The 24,047-nt window shown below is 36.8% G+C and overlaps 1 protein-coding gene across 4 annotated transcripts in view; it reads left to right on the top strand.

The window, feature by feature from the left end:
* tdp1 (tyrosyl-DNA phosphodiesterase 1) overlaps nucleotides 1-23,489 on the top strand; it is a 96,791-nt gene extending 73,302 nt beyond the window's left edge. For 3 of the 4 annotated variants that reach the window (XM_039741513.1, XM_039741511.1, XM_039741512.1), the window contains exons 14-16: nucleotides 864-966; nucleotides 6,432-6,540; nucleotides 23,268-23,489. In XM_039741513.1, coding sequence (XP_039597447.1) covers nucleotides 864-966; nucleotides 6,432-6,540; nucleotides 23,268-23,341 — 286 coding nt within the window. In that variant the 3' untranslated portion in view covers nucleotides 23,342-23,489. Of the gene's footprint in view, nucleotides 1-863; nucleotides 967-6,431; nucleotides 6,541-23,267 lie in introns of those variants that run through there. The other variant, XR_005631265.1, reaches the window with a different exon arrangement.
* Nucleotides 23,490-24,047: the final 558 nt, after the last annotated feature.

Raw genomic sequence — 24,047 nt, 5'->3', positions numbered from 1 at the left:
ATAGTAGTAAAACAGTACAAAATTTAAAAATCATTAAAAAAATGTAAAAAAAAAAAAAAAAGTAATTCTGCCCAAGCAGAAGGTAGATACGCTGCAACGTTAAACGTTGGCACTGTATCTGATCATGTTCAGCTCTGATGAGAGAGCATCCCCGCATGGGGAGAAAAGCACATGGCTGCGATATCTGTGGCAATCAGCAGATACCCTCTAAAACACATGTAGCTCCGATCTCTCTCTCAAAAAATGTGAAACGTTACTCCTTAACAATCTGTAGATGATAATGTCTGTTGAATAAACCAGTATCACTGGCTAAGCAAAGAAACGCGGAGGTACACTCCAATATGTGGCGAGAGGTAGACTGACTCAAACGGACACTGGAGCGTGAGTGAGGAGGGCCCCACCCCCTTCCCTTGGCCAGCAGCCGCTCTCTCAGATTCATGCAAATGAATTGGTACTGCAAGCAAACTATGATACTTGGTGCAATGAGAGAAGTCACAAAATCAACTGGAATGTTCAAGCAAATTATAGAAAACATCTAAATCTGTTAAGTAATTTTCTTGTGAAAAGCGGACAAACATAAAGACAGGCAGATGTTGGATTTTATATTTATTTATATATATATATATTTTATATTTATATATATATATATATATATATATAAAACCTCTTTATTACATTTTGTTAATAAACTATAGCACTAAGGCATGTTATGGCAAATAAAGAATAAAATATACTGTACATACTGTAAGTTGTTTGAATTATTCTAGACATTTATTATTTTTGTTTGATTTCCACAGATTGCCTCATTCTGCTACATGTGTATGTACATTAATTCAATATGTGGTATGTTTCTCTTTTTCTAGTGCCAATCTTTCAAAAGCTGCCTGGGGAGCAATGGAGAAGAATAACACCCAACTGATGATTCGATCATATGAACTTGGTGTCCTATTTTTGCCATCAACATTTGTAAGTTTTTCCATTATTAATTATTTGTTTTCTCTCTTGCAGGTTTTATTTAGGGTCCCAAGCAGTAAAAATTGAATCAAAATTCTTATGACATATAGGCATTGTGTTGTATGTAAATGTATACATATTTTAACAGGAGAATGAAAATTATTTAAAAATAGATACTGTGATTATTTTTGTCCATCCATGTATGAATTAATTATAAAAATTGAAAATATATAGCTTATTGGTAAAGACTTTGGTTTGTATACCATTAGAGTGTTGCTAGTTCAACACCCATCACTTATTTGCTGTGTAACCCTGATCTAGGCAGTAAAATTATTTTCTTTTGCAATACACATATATAAATAGTGATAATATAATAAGAATTTATGAGATAACATTCTCAGACCTACTTAAACCACTTTAAGGGCACAGAGTGTCAGAGTATTGGGCACAAGGCAGAAAATGAACACCACTACATCACAGGGTCCACTGACATAAACACTCACATTCCCGCTTTGCTGGTTTAAAAGCTTAACCTACATGCTTTTGTGGATGTGGAGGGAAAAGTGGAGCACTCGAAGGAAAACCTATGTACTGTAAATATGAGGAGAACATGTAAACTCCACACAGATAATGATCATGTTCTATTTCTGAACCCAGGATTCTGGATTAGTGAGACAGCAGTGCTAATCACTGTGCCACTCTGTATATGTGTGTGAATATATACTAAATAGGTAGGTGTATGTAATAGTTTAGAGCTTTCCAGGGTATAATTTAAAGTACATTTATAAGAATGAGGTGAGTACAATAGGTTTGTCTGTTTTTAAGTCCTTTAAGGCCTGGCAGTTCATCACAAGACTCGCTTGTACATATGTACATGCTTACAAGGCCCAATTTAGAATAACCAGCAAGCATTAGCAATCATTTCTTAAGCATATGTGAGAAAGACAGACTTCAGTTAAGTATTATACATTGCAGATTAGTTAAAGAAAACCCTGAAGGTTGTATTGTACAGACAGAAATTAAAATTAGTGTATAATTTAGTAAAGTATGTGCCATGGCTGATCAGGAGTGTATCCTAGAATTTCAGAAGCTAATCCTACCTTCTGCAACATTTTCTTATTATAACTGAACAAACTCTATACATTGTATTAATATTTGAAAAGTCATTTAACATGGTAGGAATTTTTGATGTAGTAGTGATGGTGTGGGCAGACTGGTCATTGGAAGAAGGTGGCAGTGGGAAGAAAAATCTGTTTAAAAATTAGTTCAGGGTGTTAGCTTCGTCCATATGGAAAACATTCCTGCATTAGATCAATTACTGCTTTTTTCTGCTTTTCCTTGTGACTTGGCTTTTGTTGATGGCCATTACAAAGCACAGTTTTACAGGAAAGTGTATTGTTTTGGATTGAAATAGGTAACCAGTAGGAATTATGTTAAATTTGAGTATATTATTATCATAATTAGATGTATATGATTTTCATTTTTTTTTCCATTCACTGAATTATCTATTTTTATGTTTTTCATCAGTTGTTTATAGTCCCTCTTTAAAGTCTGCAAATGTGAATGTATATGCAAAGCCGTGCTTGAAGGAGATATTTTTATATGCCAGTACCCTATGTGTTACATCAATGTATTAATGTGAGGGGTGTGGACCATTTCCCAATTAGAAATTCAAGTGCCACTCTCTAATACTGAGCATATACTGTGTAATTTTGCCACAATTTTTAGCCTTAGTTTTACTCACCTGAATAATTTTTCTGAATCGCCCTGAACTTCATGTGCAGTATGAGAAAGGTTTTGATACCCGATTGCATCTTACAATTGGTCTATTTTTTGCGATCAGTAGAATTTCTGCCATGTCAGAAATTTCATCTGGTTGTTTTGTAGTGTTAGCAGTTTCACATTCTAATATCCCTTATCCAGTTTCATTGTGCATCGATCACAGCGTATTGTACATTGGGTATTGCTATTGTTGTTCTCATTTTTGATTTCAAAAATCTTATTATCATATAGGAACACACGCATACAACTAAATGGACAATATCAGAAGCATCTTAGGAAACATTAACTGGAAGAACCCACAATAAACACAACGGTAAATTAATCATGACTACATATGTCTAATTCTCGCTGTAAAACAGACAGACTGTATTGCCTGTGTCTCAACCATTCATGTGTCCAGTCACTCCTATTTCTTTTCATTGTACTTTCAGAACATAATACAGTGCTAGTGAGGACTTTTGTTGACATTTTGAGAAACTTTTTCGAATAGGTAAACTGTTCATTGGGGCCATGTACACATATAGTCTGTGCACCAATGTCATGTTATGTCAGTCAGACTGAATGTGTATGTATGACTGGCAACTCTGTTGTAAGTGGGAGTAGTTGCTTGACTACAATTTCTACAAAAAAAAAAAAAATGACTCTCTATATGCCCGGCATAAGACAACTGTTTCTTCCTTGGAGTTGTAGCACCTCATTCGATGACCACTGTGGGGACAGCACTTTCAGCACTGTAACAGGGTGCAGGTGGTTGAGGGACTGGAACAGATAACCAAGATAAGAACTGGTACACATCAAAGAGTGCTAGTAGTCAACATCAAAAAACAGCGCTTACTAACTGTTGAGCTTTACTTCTTCCCTGAGCTTTGCCAAAATTTGATCACGTCTTTTTTTTTTTTCCTGTCCTGGACCCTGCCCCTGTTGGTTACTGGTGCTGTTCACATAATCCGTCAATCACTTCTGCTTTGTCCTTTATTTGCATAAAGCAAGAAGTCAAGAGCATGTAAGCTAGCATAAATACAAATCTATCTATCTATCTATCTATCTATCTATCTATCTATCTATTGTATTAATACTTAACAAACAATAAAAAAAAATGAACCAATAAATTTTTGAAAAGTGTTGGCTAATTTTCTTTTTTCTATATTGTCACAAAATTTCAATCCAATCCATTGAGGCATTTTTGAGAATTTGGGGTTTTTATTTTTTCTGTTGTTTTTTTACCTTTAAATAGTGATATATCAAAATGTCATTTCTTAGCAAATACCTGCTCTGCTAGATGTACCTTTCTGCCCAATTAGTATTTTTCCTTGTTGAGTGACTTAGTGAGTGAGTGAGTCAGTAAACTTTGTAATATATATCAGTATATACTATATATATATATATATATATATATATATATATATATATATATATATATATATAGATAGATATTGATATAGATAGATATATAGATTATATATTGCTCCACATATTGCTATATGCTGTACTGTTTTTGATACTCTCCAGGTTACAAAACAGTAATTTCCTCTTATTTATGTTACTGATGGGACATGCACAAATAGGAATTTCAATTTACCAATTACATATAAAAAATAAATGGTTGATTTAAAAAAAATTCTTATATACCTTATGCAGGTGTTATCATCATAAAACCATTTTTTCTGTGTCATGTTAAAGCTCTGGTTGCTGATAGGGACACAGATGGAACATTATTTTGTGACAGAATGAAAAATATTTACATTCTTTGAACTTAATGCAGTGGTAAACATGATATGCAATGACCTTGGATAAAAAAAAAATCTTCCTATTATTCAATATGGGCATGTTCCTTCACCTTAACAACAGCACAATTTATATTGCTACTGCAAGCGTCCTTAGTCCATATATAATTAATTGCTGGAACATAATTACAATTTTAGATTTTCTATGTCATAATGCCCTCTTTCTCTTTTGAATATATATTGTCAAGCATCTGATATGTAAGAAATAGAAATTCATTGATTCAAAATATTTCTTAAAAGCTGCTTCATTTCTAGAAATGTATGTTTTCAGAATATTTAAATAATGTGTCTTCAATAATTCAAAATGAAAACTTTTATTTCCATGGTTCCAATTTTATTATCGTTCCAGGCTCTGGGTTTTTCATCATTCATTAGTTTACAAACTATAGTAGTAATATTACCAAATACCAGTGAATAGATTCATATCCTTAGACTTGGCATAGGTCACTACAGTGCTCGTTTCTTTACCAGAAAGAAATTACAGGGAGAAAGTTTGAATTATGTATATAAATTATTATGAGTTTTCTGACCTTGTAGATGAAAGAAGTTTGAACAAAAAATAATTACAAGAAAAATTGGTCCTGTCTTTCTTTTTCTGGTATCCATTCTTTTCCTTTTAAAAATGCATTATTTTGTTTTGTGGTGCCTAACTGGAGCACAGTGTTTTCATCTAAACAGCCTCTCTGTATTATCAAAGCTGGCAATGGGAAATACATTGTAATTGTGCAAAGTTCAACATTGTGCCTTCCAGCGTAACTCTTGTGTAATGTTGTCCACTGAGAACTGAAAAGTAAGCAATTGACCCGAGCCTTTGGTTTATACTGCCTGAGTTTTAGAGATAATATTGTCACTACCATGTGACTGGCCATTTCCACCACTGCAGAAAACCAGAATAGGAATTCAAGATGAGAATTTTTGATGAAAGAATTTGTTTAAAATGTGGTCATCAACCCCTCTTATGTTCATCCACTGACCCACAAGGAATATCTAAAGTTGGCTAAAGTAATGAATAGTAGCACTAGTCTGGAGAGATAGGTAAGTTACTGACAAGAAGTCATCTTCCTTAATGTTTGTAGTTGACAAAAGTTAAGACAAACAAAGCAAGGATAATGGATCACAATTCTTAGAGAGCAGAAGTGTCTAGTTTTCATCACTTCTACACATCAAATGATATGTTGCTTCAGTGGTTTAATGGAACTGCTTTCTGAATTGTTTTTCTCATTGCTCTCTTTCAGTATGTCAGTACATTCATAAATGGTCAGCATATTTGCAATGCCATGTTTTCATGTGTACTTGCCATAAAAACTATGTTTCTTGGATCATCTGATTAGAACTGACTGACTTGTGTCAGCATTTAAGTGTTGATAGTCAGATCATTGGTGAATGATTAAGTTTTATATACAAACAGATTTAGAGGGCCCATTTGTAGCTCTTTGTATATATGCGTCTTTTTGTATAGTATTTTGTCTATCAAAAGTTGCCTGTTTTGTAAATTACCACAAGATTGAAACAACAATAATACAGCAGTCCAATAAGAAACACTTTAAGATACAAACAGAAGTGCAGTATTTTAAAATGAATCCATTTTAGATTAACAATACCCCACAGCCTGGGAAACAGAATGCCTACTTAACTAAGTGCTTCAGTTAAAAGGAGGGATTAGTCAGTGACCTAACATTAAGTTGGAAACCATAAGCTAATGTGATTCGCCAGAAACTGAGATGTTGTAAAGTTAGAAGACCTAGTATGAAGTATGATTAGTTGAACATCTGAACTTCTGTCTCTTGGGAAATGTAAAAGTTGTTCAGTTAGTATGTTTGTGTATTTCCGGACTTCTTGTCAATATCCTACTTATAAAAGAGTACATGTTGCACTCACTATACTAACACCTGTTCATTCTTTTCCCCACAGAATATGACAGTGTTTTCAATTGAGAAGACGCCATTTTTGGGAGCTAAGAGCACATCCTTGTCTTTTCCAGTTCCATTTGACCTGCCTCCACAAAAATACACAAGTAAAGGTAGATTTGTTCATGTATAATTTTTGCACATGAAAGAGATGTTTTTCAGTCCTCTGAAATGGCTACTTACTGCACAATAAACTGAATATAAAATCTAACATATACATTAAATTATATGTAAATGAATTACAATTAAAAGAAAGGAATAGTAATTATATGTAACTGTTCATAAATATGATTTTACTAGTATTGGAAACCAGGCCAAATTCTAGTTGGTATGCCATTTGTGAGTCTGTTTCAACTGGACCACTGGTTCAGCTGCTATTTGTGTGAGTGTGAGATAAAATTGAAATTTTTATTATATAAGAGCAATTAGCAATAGCTAAAAGCAGTAGTCACGGGGGATCTCATAAAATGAAAAGTCAAAAGAACACAATGATAATGACAGTAATAATGTTAAAAAAAAACAACACCCCACCCTATCCCAGAATAGATTCATTGGCAACCTAGGAAGGGGGATTAAAAAGACGGATCCACCATGTCCAAACTGAACACAGAATGAAAGCTCATTGGTGCAATTCAAAACCTGGTAAGGAGATTCCACCCTCTGCTTTTTACCAATTAGGGTTGAAAATTTAATGGAGGACCACTTTTCATTCCATAAGAGATCAAGGATCTAACTTCCAACTAAAATATGAGTGTGGTATGATAGCACATATAAAATTAAAGCAGGGGAGTATGTTCATTTTAACAAAGGGCAGACTGGAACAGAAAAACAGCAGCAATAAAAATAAATATTGCATACCATAATCTTTAATAAATAAATGAAAAAGTGCACATAAAGGTATTACCCTCGTTTATCGCGGTTAATCTGTTCCAGACTCTGCCGCGATAAATGAATTTCTGCGAAGTAGGATTCTTTATTTATAAATCGAGTATTTTTTCAGTTAGAGCATAGAAAACCTGTTTACGACCTTCTAAATACATTTTCTAACATCATTAGAGCCTTCTAGACATGAAATAACACCCTTTAGTCAAAAGTTTAACTGTGCTCCATGACAAGACAGAGATGACAGTTCCGTCTCACAATTAAAAGAATCCAAACATATCTTCCTCTTCAAAGGAGTGCGTGTCAGGAGCAGAGAATGTCGGAGAGAGAGAGAGCGTGAGCGAGAAAAGCAAACAATCAAAAATCAATAGGGCTGTTTGGGCTTTTAAGTATGCGAGGCACCGCCGGACAAAGCAGCTACAAGTGAGGCAGCAATGTGAAGGTACTCTTTCAGCATTTTTTAGAGGAGTGTCTGTATCCTCTAGGCCAGTGTGTGAACAGACCCTCTGCTCACACCCCCTCTGTCAGGAGCAGAGAATGTCAGAGAGAGAGAGAGACAGAGACAAGCAAACAGTCAAAAATCAATATGTGCTGTTTGGGCTTTCAAGTATGCAAAGCACCGCACAAGAAGCATATAGGAGTTTTATTTAATATGTAATACGTGCTCTGATTGGGTAGCTTCTCAGCCATCTGCCAATAGCGTCCCTTGTATGAAATCAACTGGGCAAAGCAGCTGAGGAAGCATGTACCATAAATTAAAAGACCCATTGTCCGCAGAAATCCGCGAACCAGCAAAAAATCAGTGATATTTATTTAGATACGCTTACATTTAAAATCCGCTATAGAGTGAAGCCGCGAAAGTCAAAGCAAGGGATCACTGTACTGTATCTTTCAAAATCACTGTATGCCAGCTTTGACTACAACAAATGCAGCCACTATGTCCTCCAGTCCCAAAGACCTCCAAACATTGGGCTCTATTGAAATTTGAGCTAGGGCAAAAAGCCTCACCTGCCAAATGGTAGATCTCAAGTAAGATTTAATCTGCTTTAAAAATGAAGATCTCTCATCAGGAGGAAACAGTGATAGCAACAATCAGGATTACTGAGTCACTAAATTAAGATACCTTAGAACCACTTGTCCCTGTGGCTGCATTGGTGCTGCTGATTTTGGCCGCTCACTGGCTACAGTGGAGCCCAAAGAGAATGAAGCTGAATTGTCTAAACAAACCAAGTCAATCCAATTTTTCCGTTTCAGACATGTAAAATCCTCTTCATTATTAATGAAATGTCTCTGATTACATTTAACATTACTAAAAAAAGTAATATTCTTTACAAACACTATTTGGGGACCTTAGGGGGTTTCTGATTGTGTTGCTGTAATGTGTCAATGCTATGAATCAAGGATGTCTCCTGCTGCAAAGAGTACCTATGTAAACATGGCGCCCATGGTGGCCCCCTCCCAGTTTGGAGCCTTAGGAAATTTCCTGCCTTGCTTGTCATGTCACTACGCTTCTGCACGTAGGAACAGCTGCCGCACATACTAGCAACCCAGTAATAAAATACTGAAATTCCAAAATGGCAATGTGACACACTTAAAATTAAACTGCAGATATATTTATATTTTAGTTATTGAATTTTAAAATATTTGCAAATCTTCCTGAAAACATATTTTACTTCTACGTCATTATGGGTTATTGAGTATAGATTGATGGCCAAAAATGTCAAATGTGTGCAGAAAGTGAAGGGATCTGAATACTTCCTGAAACAATTGTAGCTAATGTAACCACCAGTAATACTTCTGCTATACATCAGTGAAAAACAATATACAAAAGACAGGGAACAAAATGTTTGCAAACATAAAACTAAAAAATAATTTACAAAAAATTTAAAAATAAACTAATTTAATATTATACATATATGGGCCCAAGGTTTTTTTTTCCATGTATCAAATAAATTGTGCAGGACTATGTACTCTACATAGTTCCCGTTTTCCATAAAACAAAAAGCAAATGCTTTATGCTGTGTTAACATCTGTATGATGTAATTATTTAAAAAAAGACATTATCCTGTAATTGAGCACATATTCATTCACTTATCATTCAACAAAAAATAATCAATGGGACTTCTATGTATGCAATACCTTTTTGTGGATACAAAACAGAATTGTTTGAAATTGTGTTTGAAAGCAAAACATGAATTATACTCCTTAGTGATTTATTCTTATGCAACACCCTAAACTCATATATTGCTGTTGTTCATTACACGGGACTCCAGTGTGTAAGTACAAACATCATAAGTGGCTCTCATAAGCACAATATCTAATTAGAGAATGCTTAGAGGTATTTTGCCACTTTTTTTACATAACTGTTAACATTTTGAAAAACATTTTTATCTTTAATTCATCTGGCTGTTCAGAAATGTTTGGAAATCCTTGGAGAATGATTTGCCTATAAAAATTACTGTTACTGCATGGAGTACAGGACAAGTTCATCCCAAAATGTAAATGGGGTAGGGAATGTAATGAAATTCTGAATAGAGGAATAAAGAACTGAGAAAGATACTTCACAAAAAATATCAGCATTATGCAAAATACAGATAGTACCCATATGGCTTATAAGCACATTAGAGTAACAAAAAAAAAATACAATACCAAAAGCAGTTACAGAAGAATATCACTGAAATATTAGGCTCTTTCACTATGTTAGCTTTATGACAACTGTGAAGAAGGAGGTACAGTAAGGTACATAACTGACATTAATAATTAAAGAGTAATATCAATCATACAGTCATATGAAAAAGTTTGGAAACCTCTTTCAGCCTGCATAATAATTTACTTTCAACAAAAAAGATAACAGTAGTTTGTCTTTCATTTCCTAGCAACATCTGAGTACTGGGGTGTTTTTCAGTTTTTAGTAAGGCAGTATTTAGTTGTATTAAGTTAAATCAAATGTGAAAAACTGGCTTGCAAAAATTTGGGTCCCCTTGTCATTGTGCTGATTTGAATACATGTCACTGCTCAATACTGATTACTTGCAACACCAAATTGGTTGGATTAGCTCATTAAGCCTTGAACTTCATAGACAGGTGTGTCCAATCATGAGAAAAGGTATCTAAGGAGGTCAATTGCAAGTTGTGCTTCCTTTTGACTCTCCTCTGAAGAGTGACAGACAGCATGGGATTCTCAAAGCAACTCTCAAAAGATCTGAAAACAAAGATTGTTCAGTTTCATGGTTTAGGGGAAGGCCACAAAAAGCCATCTCAGAGGTTTAAACTGTCAGTTTTAACTGTAAGAAATGGAATCAGAAAATGGAAGGCCACAGGCATGGTTGCTGTTAAACCCAGCAGGTCTGGCAGGCCAAGAAAAATACAGGAGTGGAATATGCACAGGATTGTAAGCATGGTTACAGTCAACCCACAGATCACCTCCAAAGACCTACAAGGACATCTTGCTGCAGATGGTGCATCTGTACAATTTACACAAAGAACATCTGTATGGCAGGGTGATGTGAAAGAAGCCCTTTCTGCACTCGCGCCATAAACAGAGTCGCTTGTTGTATGCCAATGCTCATTTAGACAAGCCAGATTCATTTTGGAACAAAGTGCTTCGGACTGATAAAACACAAATAGAGTTATTTGGTCATAACAAAAAGTGCTTTGCATGACGGAAGAACACCACCTCATTCCAAGAAAAACACCTGCTACCTACTGTCAAATTTGGTGGCGGTTCCATCATGCTGTGGGGCTGTGTGGCTAGTTCAGGGACTGGCCCTTGTTAAAGTCGAGGGTCAGATGAATTCAGGCCAGTATCAACAAATTCTTCAGGATAATCTTAAATCATCTGTCACAAAGTTGAAGGTACGCAGAGGTTGGATATTCCAACAAGACAATGACCCAAAACACAGTTCGAAATCTACAAAGGCCTTCATGCAGTAGAAGAAGTACAATGTTCTGGAATGGCCGTCACAGTCCCCTGACTTGATTATCATCGAAAATATATGGGCTGATTTGAAGCAGGCTGTCCATTCTTGGTAGCCATCAAATTGAACTGAACTGGAGAGATTTTGTATGGACGAATGGTCAAAAATACCTCCATCCAGAAACCAGACACTCATCAAGGGAAATAGGAGGCGTCTAGAGGTTGTTAAATTTGCAAAAGGAGGCTCAACTAAGTATTGATGTAATATCTCTGTTGGGGTGCCCAGATTTATGCACCTGTCTAATTTTGTGATGATGCATATTACATATTTCCTGTTAATCCAATAAACTTAATGTCACTTGTGAAATACTACTGCATACTAATGCATAAGGCATGTCATATATTAAAAGGAAGTTGCTACTTTTAAAGCTCAGCCAATGATAAATAAAAATCCAAAGAATTGAGAGCGGTTCCCAATCTTTTTCATATGACTGTACATGCAAACATTTTTAAACCTGCTTAATCCAGTGCAAGGCAGAAGAGGGCCAGAGGCTGTCTGAGCAGTATTGTTAGTGCAAAGTCCAGTCCATTAGGTGAACGCAGGCAGCTGAATTACATTGTATGTGGCCTCTTTCTAAGTGTTGTGAGTTACCTGGTTCAGACAAGCACACTAGGTGTTGCTGAGAGGTTTTAGGAAATGGTCAAACATGTTTGTCCCCAAAAAAAAGGTTTGTTATTTCAACCCAGATTTAAATCTTTTTAGATCTTTTGCAGTGGTAGTTCTGGTGGGCTTGGATTCAGAAAAGTAGGTAATGGCAAGGGGAAGAGGGGTCAGAGGTAATGATAAAGATATGGCAAGTTTTTGGAGGAATGTTTCTATGCAATAATTTGTGGGTAAGTGTTCTGTGTATCCATAAGTGAGTAAAGTAATCATACTGCCTAGAGAGGCCTTGTAGTTATCCTCCATTGTTTATTCTTTATAATAAATTCATCCTTTTTATGCATATGTGATCTTTATTTGGAGTTGGGAGTACTCCCCAATTTGTCAGGGCTGAAAGAGAGGAAACAACCCTGGATGAGTGGCCAGTCCATTGAAGGAACTCTTAAGGCCCGGCATGCTCCAGCGGACGCTACTGCTACGCAAGCATTGTACTGTTTATACTTACGTGCATACTTTCCGTAAATCTGGAAAAATCCACCAGGTGGCAGTATGAGATATTATTACGGTGAGAACAGGTTTGATTTCGCTGTGCTGTGAATTGCCTGGAACACCCATTAAATTCCGGTGACTCCTTACCACAGTATCACTGAAAATGATGTTTAATCCATCAATCCAGGGATGTGCCCATTCCAGCAAGCATTGGACACGAGGCAGAAACAATCCCTACACGGGGCATCAGCTCATTGCAAGGTGAATACAATCACTCACATACACTAGCGTCATTTAAGTGTCACCAAATCTGCATATCCTTGGAAGGAAACCGGAGCACACTATGGAAACCCAGCAGGAAAATTTATAAACTTCAGGCAGGGAATTCCATTGATGTTACTCCCTGTGAGACAGCAGTGCTACCGCTCTGTCGCCGTGTTACCCCCATGTGTGTAAATACTAACAGTATTCATTATTTAAACAAAATTACCGACTTATCTGTAAAATGTAATGTACATACTTTAATGCATTTCATCATGAAAGTAATATCAAGTATAAATCTAAGGATTCTAAATGTGTAGAGAGTTGGAATATCATGCATTTAATGTGTTCTGTGTGGTGATCTATTGCTGTTTGCCGCTGCTGGCAAGTCAGGAGGAAGTCCCAGAAAAAATAGAAGTCACAAAAGATGGTATGTGAGACTTTTTAAATGTATCGCGTTATTACAATCAGGGATATGCAACACTTGAATTTAAAAGCCACACAAATGCAATTGTATGTTGACGTTTTGCTTCACTACATCGAATCATATATCAAACATTGAAGCGTGCACTTTGATCCTGGAGGATCCCATAGAGGTTTTTGTCACATGTAGATAGTAAACAGAGACTCTTGACGTCACATTCCAACTTTTATCACACTGTGCCCCCGACTTTTTGCTGGCACTGCAACCTCACACACACGCTTCACGTTAATTTCTGAGGACCTGCTCAGAGGACGCGTCAAATGAACACTGGGACGCATGGCAGCCATGATGCATACACATTCTGAGCATGAAGTATAAACTAGCCCTTACACTCACACTGAAGCCTACTTAAGGGCAGCTAACTACTAGTTAACCTAATTCTCATGTCTTTGAGGTTCTCAACTCATAAAGGCTTCATATGCAAAGAAAATAAAACACTCTCAACAAAAACACAGTGTATTAAATTTACACGTGTAAATGATTTGGAATTTAAAATGCTAAAATCAAACAAATCATGTTATGTGGCAGATATCTGTAAATGCTTAGTGTGCATTTTTGTTGTAATTCTTAGAAGAAGTGGGTGAAGATGTTTTATAAAAAGTCATTAGGCTGACCTTTATAAGTGCAGACCAGTTATCATAATCTGCATTTTATGAAAATAGTGGAAGCAATGGGGAAATGTAGGTCTGGTAGTGAAGAGTCAGGCGGAGTTTATAAGACATGTTTCTGTAATATGCTGCAAGTTTCTGAGTAAGAACTTTGATCATAGAACAGCATATCATATTATTTGCCTTGATTTCCAAAAAAACTATTGATAAGTCTATTGTGAGACTAGTGATTAGACTACAACAGGTAGGAATCTAAGGCATATTATGCAGATAATGACAAAATTGGCATAAACACTAAATAAATAAACCAGGCTGTGCTGCCTTCACTATTTTCCATTGCGCTGGGTGTTTTAATGATGTCCCTCAGAGACTGGTGATAAGGTTGGTGCGGCTTTTTATTTTTGTAAGATCTCTAGGTGAAAGAGTCATGAAAATCATTACAGATTAACTTAAGCAGAAATGTGCCTGATTAGATTTAATGTAAAACTGTACACATTGGGGAAAAATAAAATACAATTACAGAAAAGGTTAATTACACCTGACAGTACACCTTAAGAGAAAGACCTAGTAGTCCAAGTAAATTCGTCGCTGTCTCTTGACAGTGTTAAGAAGGCTGATAGGATGCCGAGTTACATAATACATTGTGAGTTAGCGATTAGACTTACTCTAGGAATGCAGATTATGGGGTGTGAAGAACGATTGAAGAGCTTGAATCATTTCACTTTAAACTTAGATTAAAAAGTGACATAACTGCAGTGTTAAAATTATGAAAGGAATTAGTAAGATAGATTCCAACAGTTATTGTAATATGAGGTCTTTAATAAGAATACAGTTGAAACTTAAACAAGTTTGATTGAGTGTTACATTTGAATATATTTCTTCACATAAATAATTGCAAATACATGGAATTAGTCACCAAGTACACTGTTTGATAGTATCTCAGTATTTCAACAACAATTCAGAAAAGGCATGTGAACATTAACTGATGAGATGCACCACACATGCCATTTGTCTGCATGTTATGTTTCTAGTGTAATATATCATCAATCTACTCTGTATACTGTATATAAAAAGATTAGTGAAATTGTGCATCGTTTTCATGTAATGTTCATTTTTCTTCAAATCTGTATGTCCTATAATATATTAATCTATATATTATTTCTTTGTCTTCATTAAGAGAATACAACGATACTCTTATGTCAATACAACCAAATTAAAGTGCATGCATCAGACATAATACCTTTTATACATCCAGTCTGCTAAGAACAGTAGTAATTCAGTTGTGTGTTAGCAGTTGACAAATAAAGCCTAAATAATGGCACATACTTACAGATTGTAAAAGTGCATTAACATTCAATTGCTGATAAAATCATGAGTGGTAATCATATTACTATCACGTATTTATTTAGATATTGGTGATACGTCAGCAAGTAGATCACCATTTATCTTGCATAGGCGACAATTTCCAATAGTTTCAGTGTTTGCTATAATTATACATAAATCTCAGGGCCAGAGTTTTGACTGTGTTGGAATATACCCATTGACCAATAGCATGCCAAGCAAGCTATCGAAGTGGGGATGGGCTGCCCCAAAGTTATTATTTGTGTTGTAGCATCATTAATAGCATACACTATTGCTTCACAATTCACCACTGCTTAACAAATAACACTGCAGTATTATACTTAAAACCTGAAATGGAAAGAATACATGCATACAGTTGTGCTTGAAAGTTTGTGAACCCTTTAGAATTTTCTATATTTCTGCATAAATATGAGCTAAAACATCATCAGACTTTCACTCAAGTCCTAAAAGTAGATAAAGAGAAACCAGTTAAACAAATGAGACAAAAATATTCTACTTGGTCATTTATTGAAAAATAAAGAAAACACATTGAATGAGGAGGTGTGTCCAAACTTTTGGCCTATACTGTATTTATTAAGGAAAATGATCGAATATTACATATTTTTGAGTGGCAAAAGTATGTGAACCTTTGCTTTCAGTATCTGGTGTGACCCCCCTTTGCAGCAATAACTGCAACTAAACATTTCCGGTAACTTTTGATCATTCCTGCACACACACCGGCTTGGAGGAATTTTAGCCGATTCCTCCGTACAGAACAGCTTCAACTCTGGGATGTTGGTGGATTTCCTCACATGAACTGCTCACTTCAGGTCCTTCCACAACATTTCGATTGGATTAAGGTCAGGACTTTGACTTGGCCATTCCAGAACATTCACTTTATTCTTCTTTAACCATTCTTTGGTAGAATGACTTGTGTGCTTAGGGTCGTTGTCTTGCTGCATGACCCACCTTCTCTTGAGATTCAGTTCATGGACAGATGTCCTGATCTTTTCCTTTAGAATTGTATCTGATATAATTCAGAATTCATTGTTCCATCAATGAAGGAAAGCCATCCTGGCCCAGATGCAGCAAAACAGGCCCAAACCATGATACTACCACCACCATGTTTCACAGATGGGATAAGGTTCTTATGCTCAAATGCAGTGTTTTCCTTTCTCCAAACATAATGCTTTTCATTTAAACCAAAAAGTTCTATTTCGGTCTCATTCGTCCACAAAACATTCTTCCAATAGTCTTCTGGTTTGTCCACGTGATCTTTAGCAAACTGCAGATGAGCAGCAAGGTTTTTTTGGAGAGCAGTGGCTTTCTCCTTGCAACCCTTCCATGCACACCATTGTTGTTCAGTGTTCTCCTGATGGTGGACTCATGAACATGAACATGAACATTAGCCAATGTGAGAGAGGCCTTCAGCTGCTTAGAAGTTACCCTGGGGTCCTTTATGATGTCTTACACGTCTTGGTCTTGGAGTGATATTTGTTGGTCGACCACTCCTAGGGAGTGTAACAATGGTCTTGAATTTCCTCCATTTGTACACAATCTGTCTGACTGTGGATTGGTGGAGTCCAAACTCTTTAGAGATGGTTTTGTAACCTTTTCCAGCCTGATGAGCTTTAGCAACTCTTTTTGTGAGGTCCTCAGAAATCTCCTTTGTTCATGCCATGATACACTTCCACAAACACGTGTTGTGAAGAGCAGACTTTGATAGATCTCTGTTCTTTAAATAACACAGGGTGCCCACTCACACCTGATTGGCATCCCATTGATTGAAAACACCAGACTCGAATTTCACCTTCAAACTAACTGATCATCCGTGAGGTTCACATACTTTTGCCACTCACAAATATGTAATATTCAATCATTTTCCTCAATTAATAAATGACCATGTATAATATTTTTGTCTCATTTGTTTAACTGGTTTCTCTTTATCTACTTTTAGGACTTGAGTGAAAATCTGATGATGTTTTAGTTCATATTTTTGCAGAAATATAGAAAATTCTAAAGGGTTCACAAACTTTCAAGCACAACTGTATCTGTAATTAAACTGACATTTGAGTGTAACAACATAGAACATACTTCAGGTCAATTAATCTGTCATAACAATACCTTTACTTAACAGATGTCAAATTGTGCTACAAAAAACAATTATATATGGCATGCATCAACAAGTTTTTATTTAATGCAAGGATGAAAACAAATAAGAATGAACAAGTACTGTATTTTTGTATTCTGTGCTTTATCTTGCAGTGTTTGCCTACAGTTGTGAATATTTTCTCAGGATGCATTAACCCCTTAAAAGCTGCTGTTTTTTTTTTTTAATTCTTTTATACTGTGGAGTCAAATCCTTCACTGTTACCATATGTCATGTCTGTCAGTCAGTGATTTTCCAACCCGCCATATCCTAAGAAAGGGTCACGGGAGCCAATCCCAGCCTGACAGGGCGCAAGGCAGGAATAAATCCCAGGCAGGGCGCCAACCCACCGCAGGACACACACACACACCCAGCACACACTAGAGACAAGTTAGGATCGCCAGTGCACCTAACCTGCATGTCTTTGGACTGTGGGAGGAAACTGGAGCACCTGGAGAGAACATGCAAATTCCACGCAGGGAGGACCCTGGAAGTGAACCCAGGTGTCCTTACTGCAAGGCAGCAGCGCTGCTGTGCCGCCCTGTTACCATATGTAAACATGTTTTTTTTATTTCCATACATCTGCAAGTGGCATGTTGTTTAAAGGTGCACATATTTTGCGGCACTCATAGGTACAGTTTTACAATACAGTACAATAATTGTACTTATTTTCACTATTGAAAATATTTTTTACTTACGAGTAACGTTAGAAAATAATTCACTTACGATACTGTTTAAATTGAATACCTCCAGTAAAAAACAAGATATCACATTTCTTTGTTATCAAACTAATTTAGATTAACATTCAAATTATTAACAGTATAACATTTATTTTCACTTGATGTTTGCATTTCCTTACTACTGTTCTTCGCAGTCTAGTTAAATATATTTTCAGAGTGCAGTATTCATCACATTTTTACCAACTCACTAAATTGCCTTTCAGTTGAACACAGTTTTGCGATACCAGTTGCCATGGACACTAGGATCCTATTCCCTGTGTCTACTTAAGAGCTTGCTTAGTGTACAGTAGTTCTTGTCAAAAGAGCTGTAACAAGGAGTGGAAACTTCCACACAGCAATGGCCCACTGGATGCCTAATCCATGTCTTACTGATTCAGTTATATTCAGTTATACTCGTAATGGAGGTGAAGAAATCTGGACCTGCCTTGTCTATGCAGTAAACCCGTTTGTTTAGATAGACAGATAGATAGAACTATATTTCTCCCCAGGGAGGAATTTGGCTTTTTACAGAAGCTTTTAAATAAATAAATATATAAAATAAAATATATAAAATAATGTATGTTGTGGAACGAGCCCCGGACACAGACAGACGGACAACATTTGGTCACCCAACACACACATTTATTCAAGTCCAATATTTACAGTTTTAGGTGCACAACCCAGTGCCTCCAGCACCAATCCCCCGAAGTCCAGGCCTCTCTCTACAGTGCCTTCCTTCTTCAGGCCGCCTCCACTCCTCTCCATGCAGACTTCGTCCACTCCTCGCCCGACTCCAGTCCTCAAATGGAGGCAGGCGGCCCCTTTTATACAAGCCCGGATGGGCTCCAGGTGCTTCCCGACACTCCTCAGCGGACACTCCCCCGTGTGCCGGAAGTGCCGGCTGCATACCCGGAAGCACTCCGGGTGTCCCCAGTCTTCTTCCCCCCAGCACTTCCGGGTGTGGCGGAAGTGCTGAGGTCCAGGGCTCTTCAGGCACCAGGGCACCCCCTGGCGGTGACCACGGGCCCCTACAGGATTGAGCTTCCAAGCTCTGCATCTGTGTTCGCCAGCGCAACCAGGGCGGTCAACCCTTCGTGGTCTGGAGGAGGCGCAAGCCCTCCTCTGGTCCTCTTGGGCGTCCCGGCTGGGTACCAGCCGCATGCCATAATATATAAACACAGTATGGTCTGAACACACATCAGAATAACTAAAAAGAAGGAAAATTTCTGACTTGACAGGCTCAGCCACTTTGAGGCATTATAGTGGCATATTACTGTTTCAGATATTGCACAATATTGTTGCAGAACTCCCAAGTTACAGTATCAAGAGTGCTCAAGTGCTCTGTTATGTTCTTCAGTTAACATTTGCAAAGACGATATACATGTAAATACTGTACTGTGTATTGTGTTTTTTGGAATTAAACACTATACTTACCTATATTTTGTATGAGATAAGCTTACAAATGTAGGATTAAAATTTGCGAAAGTGATTTTTCTAAAATTATTTTTACAGAATTGGTAAAATCTATTTTAAACCTATAATCTCATACATTTAAAGGCTCTCTTCATAAATACAACAATTAAACTTAAATTGTATCATGTTAAATAATATATATTTACAGTTTTGTTAATAAACTGATTGTCTTGGTAGTGTTAACTAACTTTGCACTCAGATAGCCCTGTGATTTCAGCTCATTTTTTTCTTAATGCCTTAATCACTTTTGCATTAGTTGTTTCTTGAATAGGATTACATATTTAGTTTTTGTTATTAATAAATCAACTGTGGAATAAATTGTTTATTAATTGTAATACAGTATCAGATGTTTCCTCTGTAATATTGAATAGCTAGAAAATCAACACATTCATGAAGTGTGTTTTCTGCTCTCGTATGTACTGCGGCAGTAAAATGTATAATTTCTGATTCTTCTGGATTATACGAGGTGTGGCAGAAAAGTAATGAGACCGATTTTTTATTTACCAAAGTTTTTATTTTTTTCAAACATCAATGTTATCCCCTTTAAAGTAGTTCCCTTGGGCAGCTACACACTGATGGAGACGTTCCCACTGTTGGTAGCAGCGCTGGAAGTCTTCAACCGGTATGGTCTTCAGCATGTCACTCTTTTGGATGTTTTCTAAAGTCCCGAAATGACGTCCTTTGAGGACATTTTTCAGTTTAGGAAAAAGGAAAAAGTCACACGGACTGAGGTCAGGTGAATAAGGGGGCTGGGGAACCACAGGAATGCCTTTTGAGGTCAAAAAATCTCTTATGGAGAGGGCAGTTTTTCGGCACCATTGTGGCACAGACCTTTCGCATGTGCAAATGTTCAGTCATAATTTGATGAACGGTAAATCTGTTCACATTTAATTGTTCACTCAACATTCTTAATGTTAAACGACGGTCTGATCTCACACATTTGATGTTTTCATTGGTTTTCGAAGTTGAAGGCCTCCCTGAACGGTGTTCACCTTCAACGTGTTTACTGCCTTCCAAAAATGATTTGTGCCAGCGAAAAACTTGAGCTCAGGATAAAGAATGTTCCTCATAGGCCTGTTTTAACTTTTCAAATGTCACACTTGCCGATTAATGGCACAACGTTGCTCCAAATTCCGCTGTTCCATTTTGCGTGAACACAACCAAAAACACAACTTCGCTAATAGCAGTCACAAAATCACGTAGTTAACGGAAGGAGTTGAAACTCGCACTGAGCTATGGGAGGGTACTGATACACGTGCTCTATCATGGACAACAGCGCAGCGTTGCCAGATCGCTTGCAGTGTTGCCAGTCTCATTACTTTTCTGCCACACCTCGTATCTCTTGACTGGCCTAGGAATGTGCTGGACATAGGGTGGCCTAGTCAGTCTAGCATGGCAAAACGTTGAATGCAGGGAAAAGAACATCTTTAAAGCTAATGGCATGTTTGTGTGTACCACTGTAGGCACTATACTGTTGTGAAAGTGGAGTGATATGAAGGTTCCTCAGCGGTGATACATCCATTTTGTGCATTTTTTCACCACTATACTGTTTTTCACTTGCTAAAATCTCTGTCTCTCTGTCTTGACAGCCTGCAACACACTCCCTGCAGAAATGTGCTCGTGCATGACAGCTATCAGGGAGTGCGGCCTAGTGTCTAGGGCAGGGGTCCTCAATCCCAGTCCTGGAGAGCCGCAGTGGCTGCAGGTTTTTGTTCTGACCTGGTTGCTTAATTAGAAAGCAATTCTTGCCAATAAGGCACTAACAAGCTATGAAATTAAATTAACTCTGCTATGTCAGGTCATTCTCATATCCTAGATTTTCTTTCCCTTTCTATCATACAAATGATTTAAAGGCTAAAATGGACGAGTAATTCTCAGTCCTTCACTTTTTTCTCTTCATTTTTCTTCCAAGTATTTAATTAAACCCAATAGTGCAGATAAATACACACAGGTGTAAATGTAAAGAAGCTAAATGGAGAAATGCTGCTCTCTCTTGTCATTTGCATGTTATTGATAATAAGGAGCAATTAAAATAGCTGTTTAAGACAAAATTAAGCAATAAGGGCTCAAAATCACTAAAGTGAAGCAGAAGTGTTACTTTAGCAATAAGTGCTTTTTATTAAGCAACTGGGTTGGAGCAAAAACCTGCAGCCACTGCGGCTCTCCAGGACCGTGATTGAGGACCCCTGGTCTAGGGCACTAGACTTTACATCCCAAAGTTGTTCTGTCGGTCTCCAACTCTTGATAATATTTAGCAAGACACTTAAACTGCTCATGCACTATGTGTACTAAAAATGTCGGTAAACACGTATAAAATACTGTGCAAAAGTCTTAGCCACTTGTGAAAAAATGCTATCAAGCAGGAATACTTTTAAAAATAATGGCCTAGAAAGTGTAATAAACAGAACAATATGAAGTCAGTATTTGGTATGACCACCCTTTACATGATATACTGCAGCAATTTTCTTTTATCCACGTGCTTACGGTCTCTAAAGTTACTCGCTTGGAGAACTTGCCCCACTTCTGCTGCAGACTTTGGCTTCTGTCTCTCAAGTAGTCCGAGACTAGCTCAATGATTTTCAGATCGAAGCTCTGTGCAAGTCTTGCCATCTGTTGCAGAATTCCCTGTTCCTCTTTGCACTGCTGATAGTTGTTTTTTTTTTTTTAAGTTGTCTGTTTGGAATCATTATTATACTGCATAAAGAAGTTGGGAGCAATTAGACACCCCCCATGATATTGTATGATGGATAAGAACATGGGGCCATACATTTTGATCAAATCACTAACTGTTTGTGGAAATGCAGTCCCAAACCTCCAGTGAATGTCCACTGTGCTTCACTGTTGAATGCAGACATTAATTCATATGCCATTCTCCATCCATTCTGTGGACAAGCTGCCTTTTGTTATGGACAAAACTTTCAAAGTTACATCAACCCTGAACACCTACTTCAATGTTCCTGCACCCTAGTCCTTGTGCTTTTTGGCTTGTTGTTTGGACTTTTTTTTTCCCCACATTGGAGGAATGGCTGTTTGGTTGCAACTCTCCCATTAAGACCACTTCTGATAAGACTTCTCCGGACTGTAGATGGGTGTACCAGGGTCCCAGTGGTTTCTGCTATTGCAGCGCTGATAGCGGCGCAGGACATCTGAAGAGTAGTAAGCTTGATGTACAGTATTTCTAGTTTGTTGTACTCCATTTTTGTGGCTAACCCTCTGCATTTCTGGTCTTCATTCTTGCTCATTCGTTTGTACCTCTTTAGAAGAGCTTTAACAGCACATCAGGAAACACCTTTTCTTCTGCAAATTTTTGCTTGGGAGAGACCTTGTTGATGCAGGACGGCCACCTTTTTTTTTGTCTTACCGCTGTGCTCACTTTTTCCATGATGTACGATTTGCAGGTTAAACTGCCACTTCTACCACAACCTCATTTTTTTGTTATGGTTGTCCCTTGGCTAGTTTTATTCCTTCTACTATCCTGCTGTTTCTGTTTCAGTGAACTATTTTGCTTCAGCTTACAAATACTGTCATTGATCATTAGCATCTGTTTGCTAAATTTGTTTAATCTGACTACAAAGATCACATTTTAACTGGGAAGTAGTCTGTGTTAGTCTCAGTCTTTAAAGATATTAGGATATCTTGTGTACTGGTTGACCTTTAGCAAAAGAAATATTTAGCTCTCTAAATTATGCATTTTTCTATTGACACATTCATGCATAAAGATATAAAATAATGTGTGTGTGTGTGTTTAATTGAGCGGTGTCATTATTTGTAATAATCTGGGTAGGCTAAAGTGAATTATGGCCATTACATTTGTTCTTTTATTGGTGATGTTTTTTTTTTTTCTTCTATTTTTTTCAGATAAGCCCTGGATATGGAATATTCCACACACTTCTGCTCCAGATACCAATGGGAATATCTGGGTTCCATCCTAAATATCATATTCTCATTTTTCACCTAATGCAGTATAACACAAATTGTATTGGAATGTTAAAATAGCATTGATAAGAGTTCAGTGAAACAAGTGCTTGCCTCAAGATGATAATGTAGATCAAATTAAATAAAGAATCAGTGTATAAATAAGTAAACACACATTGTATGGCTTCTAGTAACTGGTTATTTGTTGCATTATAATTGATAGTATAATGTACATACCACAAAACATAAATGTTATAGGGATTTCTTTGCAGAAGTGACTGTTGACAGCCTTTATCCACAAATAATCCATTTCAATTAATGTGACAAAAAGTAGCTGTTCAAACCTTGAAGTTGTAGCATTTAAGTGAATTCTTTAAAGATAATGAGGCATTTTTATATTAATATTTTGTATGTAAGGAAACAGTTGTTTTGGGTTTTTTTTTTTTTAAGTTTCTGCATTCAAATTTCTTAATGGGTAGCAATAAAAAAGTTTATTTCATAAGCTTTTATGGGTTGACGTTTTTTGTTTAATATTTTCCTAATCTCTTTGCATGTTAGTATTAGCCTTTGCTGCCTCCCGGAGCAGAGAAGAAAGGAAAACGGAAGGGGTGGATGAAGTTGAGAATTTCCTTCAGGAAGTACAGCACTCTCTATTATTTAACTTTTTTAAGTTAACTTCAGACCTCTCTTTTTTCTTTTTTTTAATCTTATTTCTTCTCTTAT

This window comes from Polypterus senegalus, chromosome 18, assembly GCF_016835505.1.
Source record: "Polypterus senegalus isolate Bchr_013 chromosome 18, ASM1683550v1, whole genome shotgun sequence".
In the NCBI taxonomy this organism is placed as follows: domain Eukaryota; kingdom Metazoa; phylum Chordata; class Cladistia; order Polypteriformes; family Polypteridae; genus Polypterus; species Polypterus senegalus.
The sequence above is the reverse complement of the archived record's forward strand: the minus strand, read 5'-3'. Positions and strand labels throughout refer to the sequence as shown.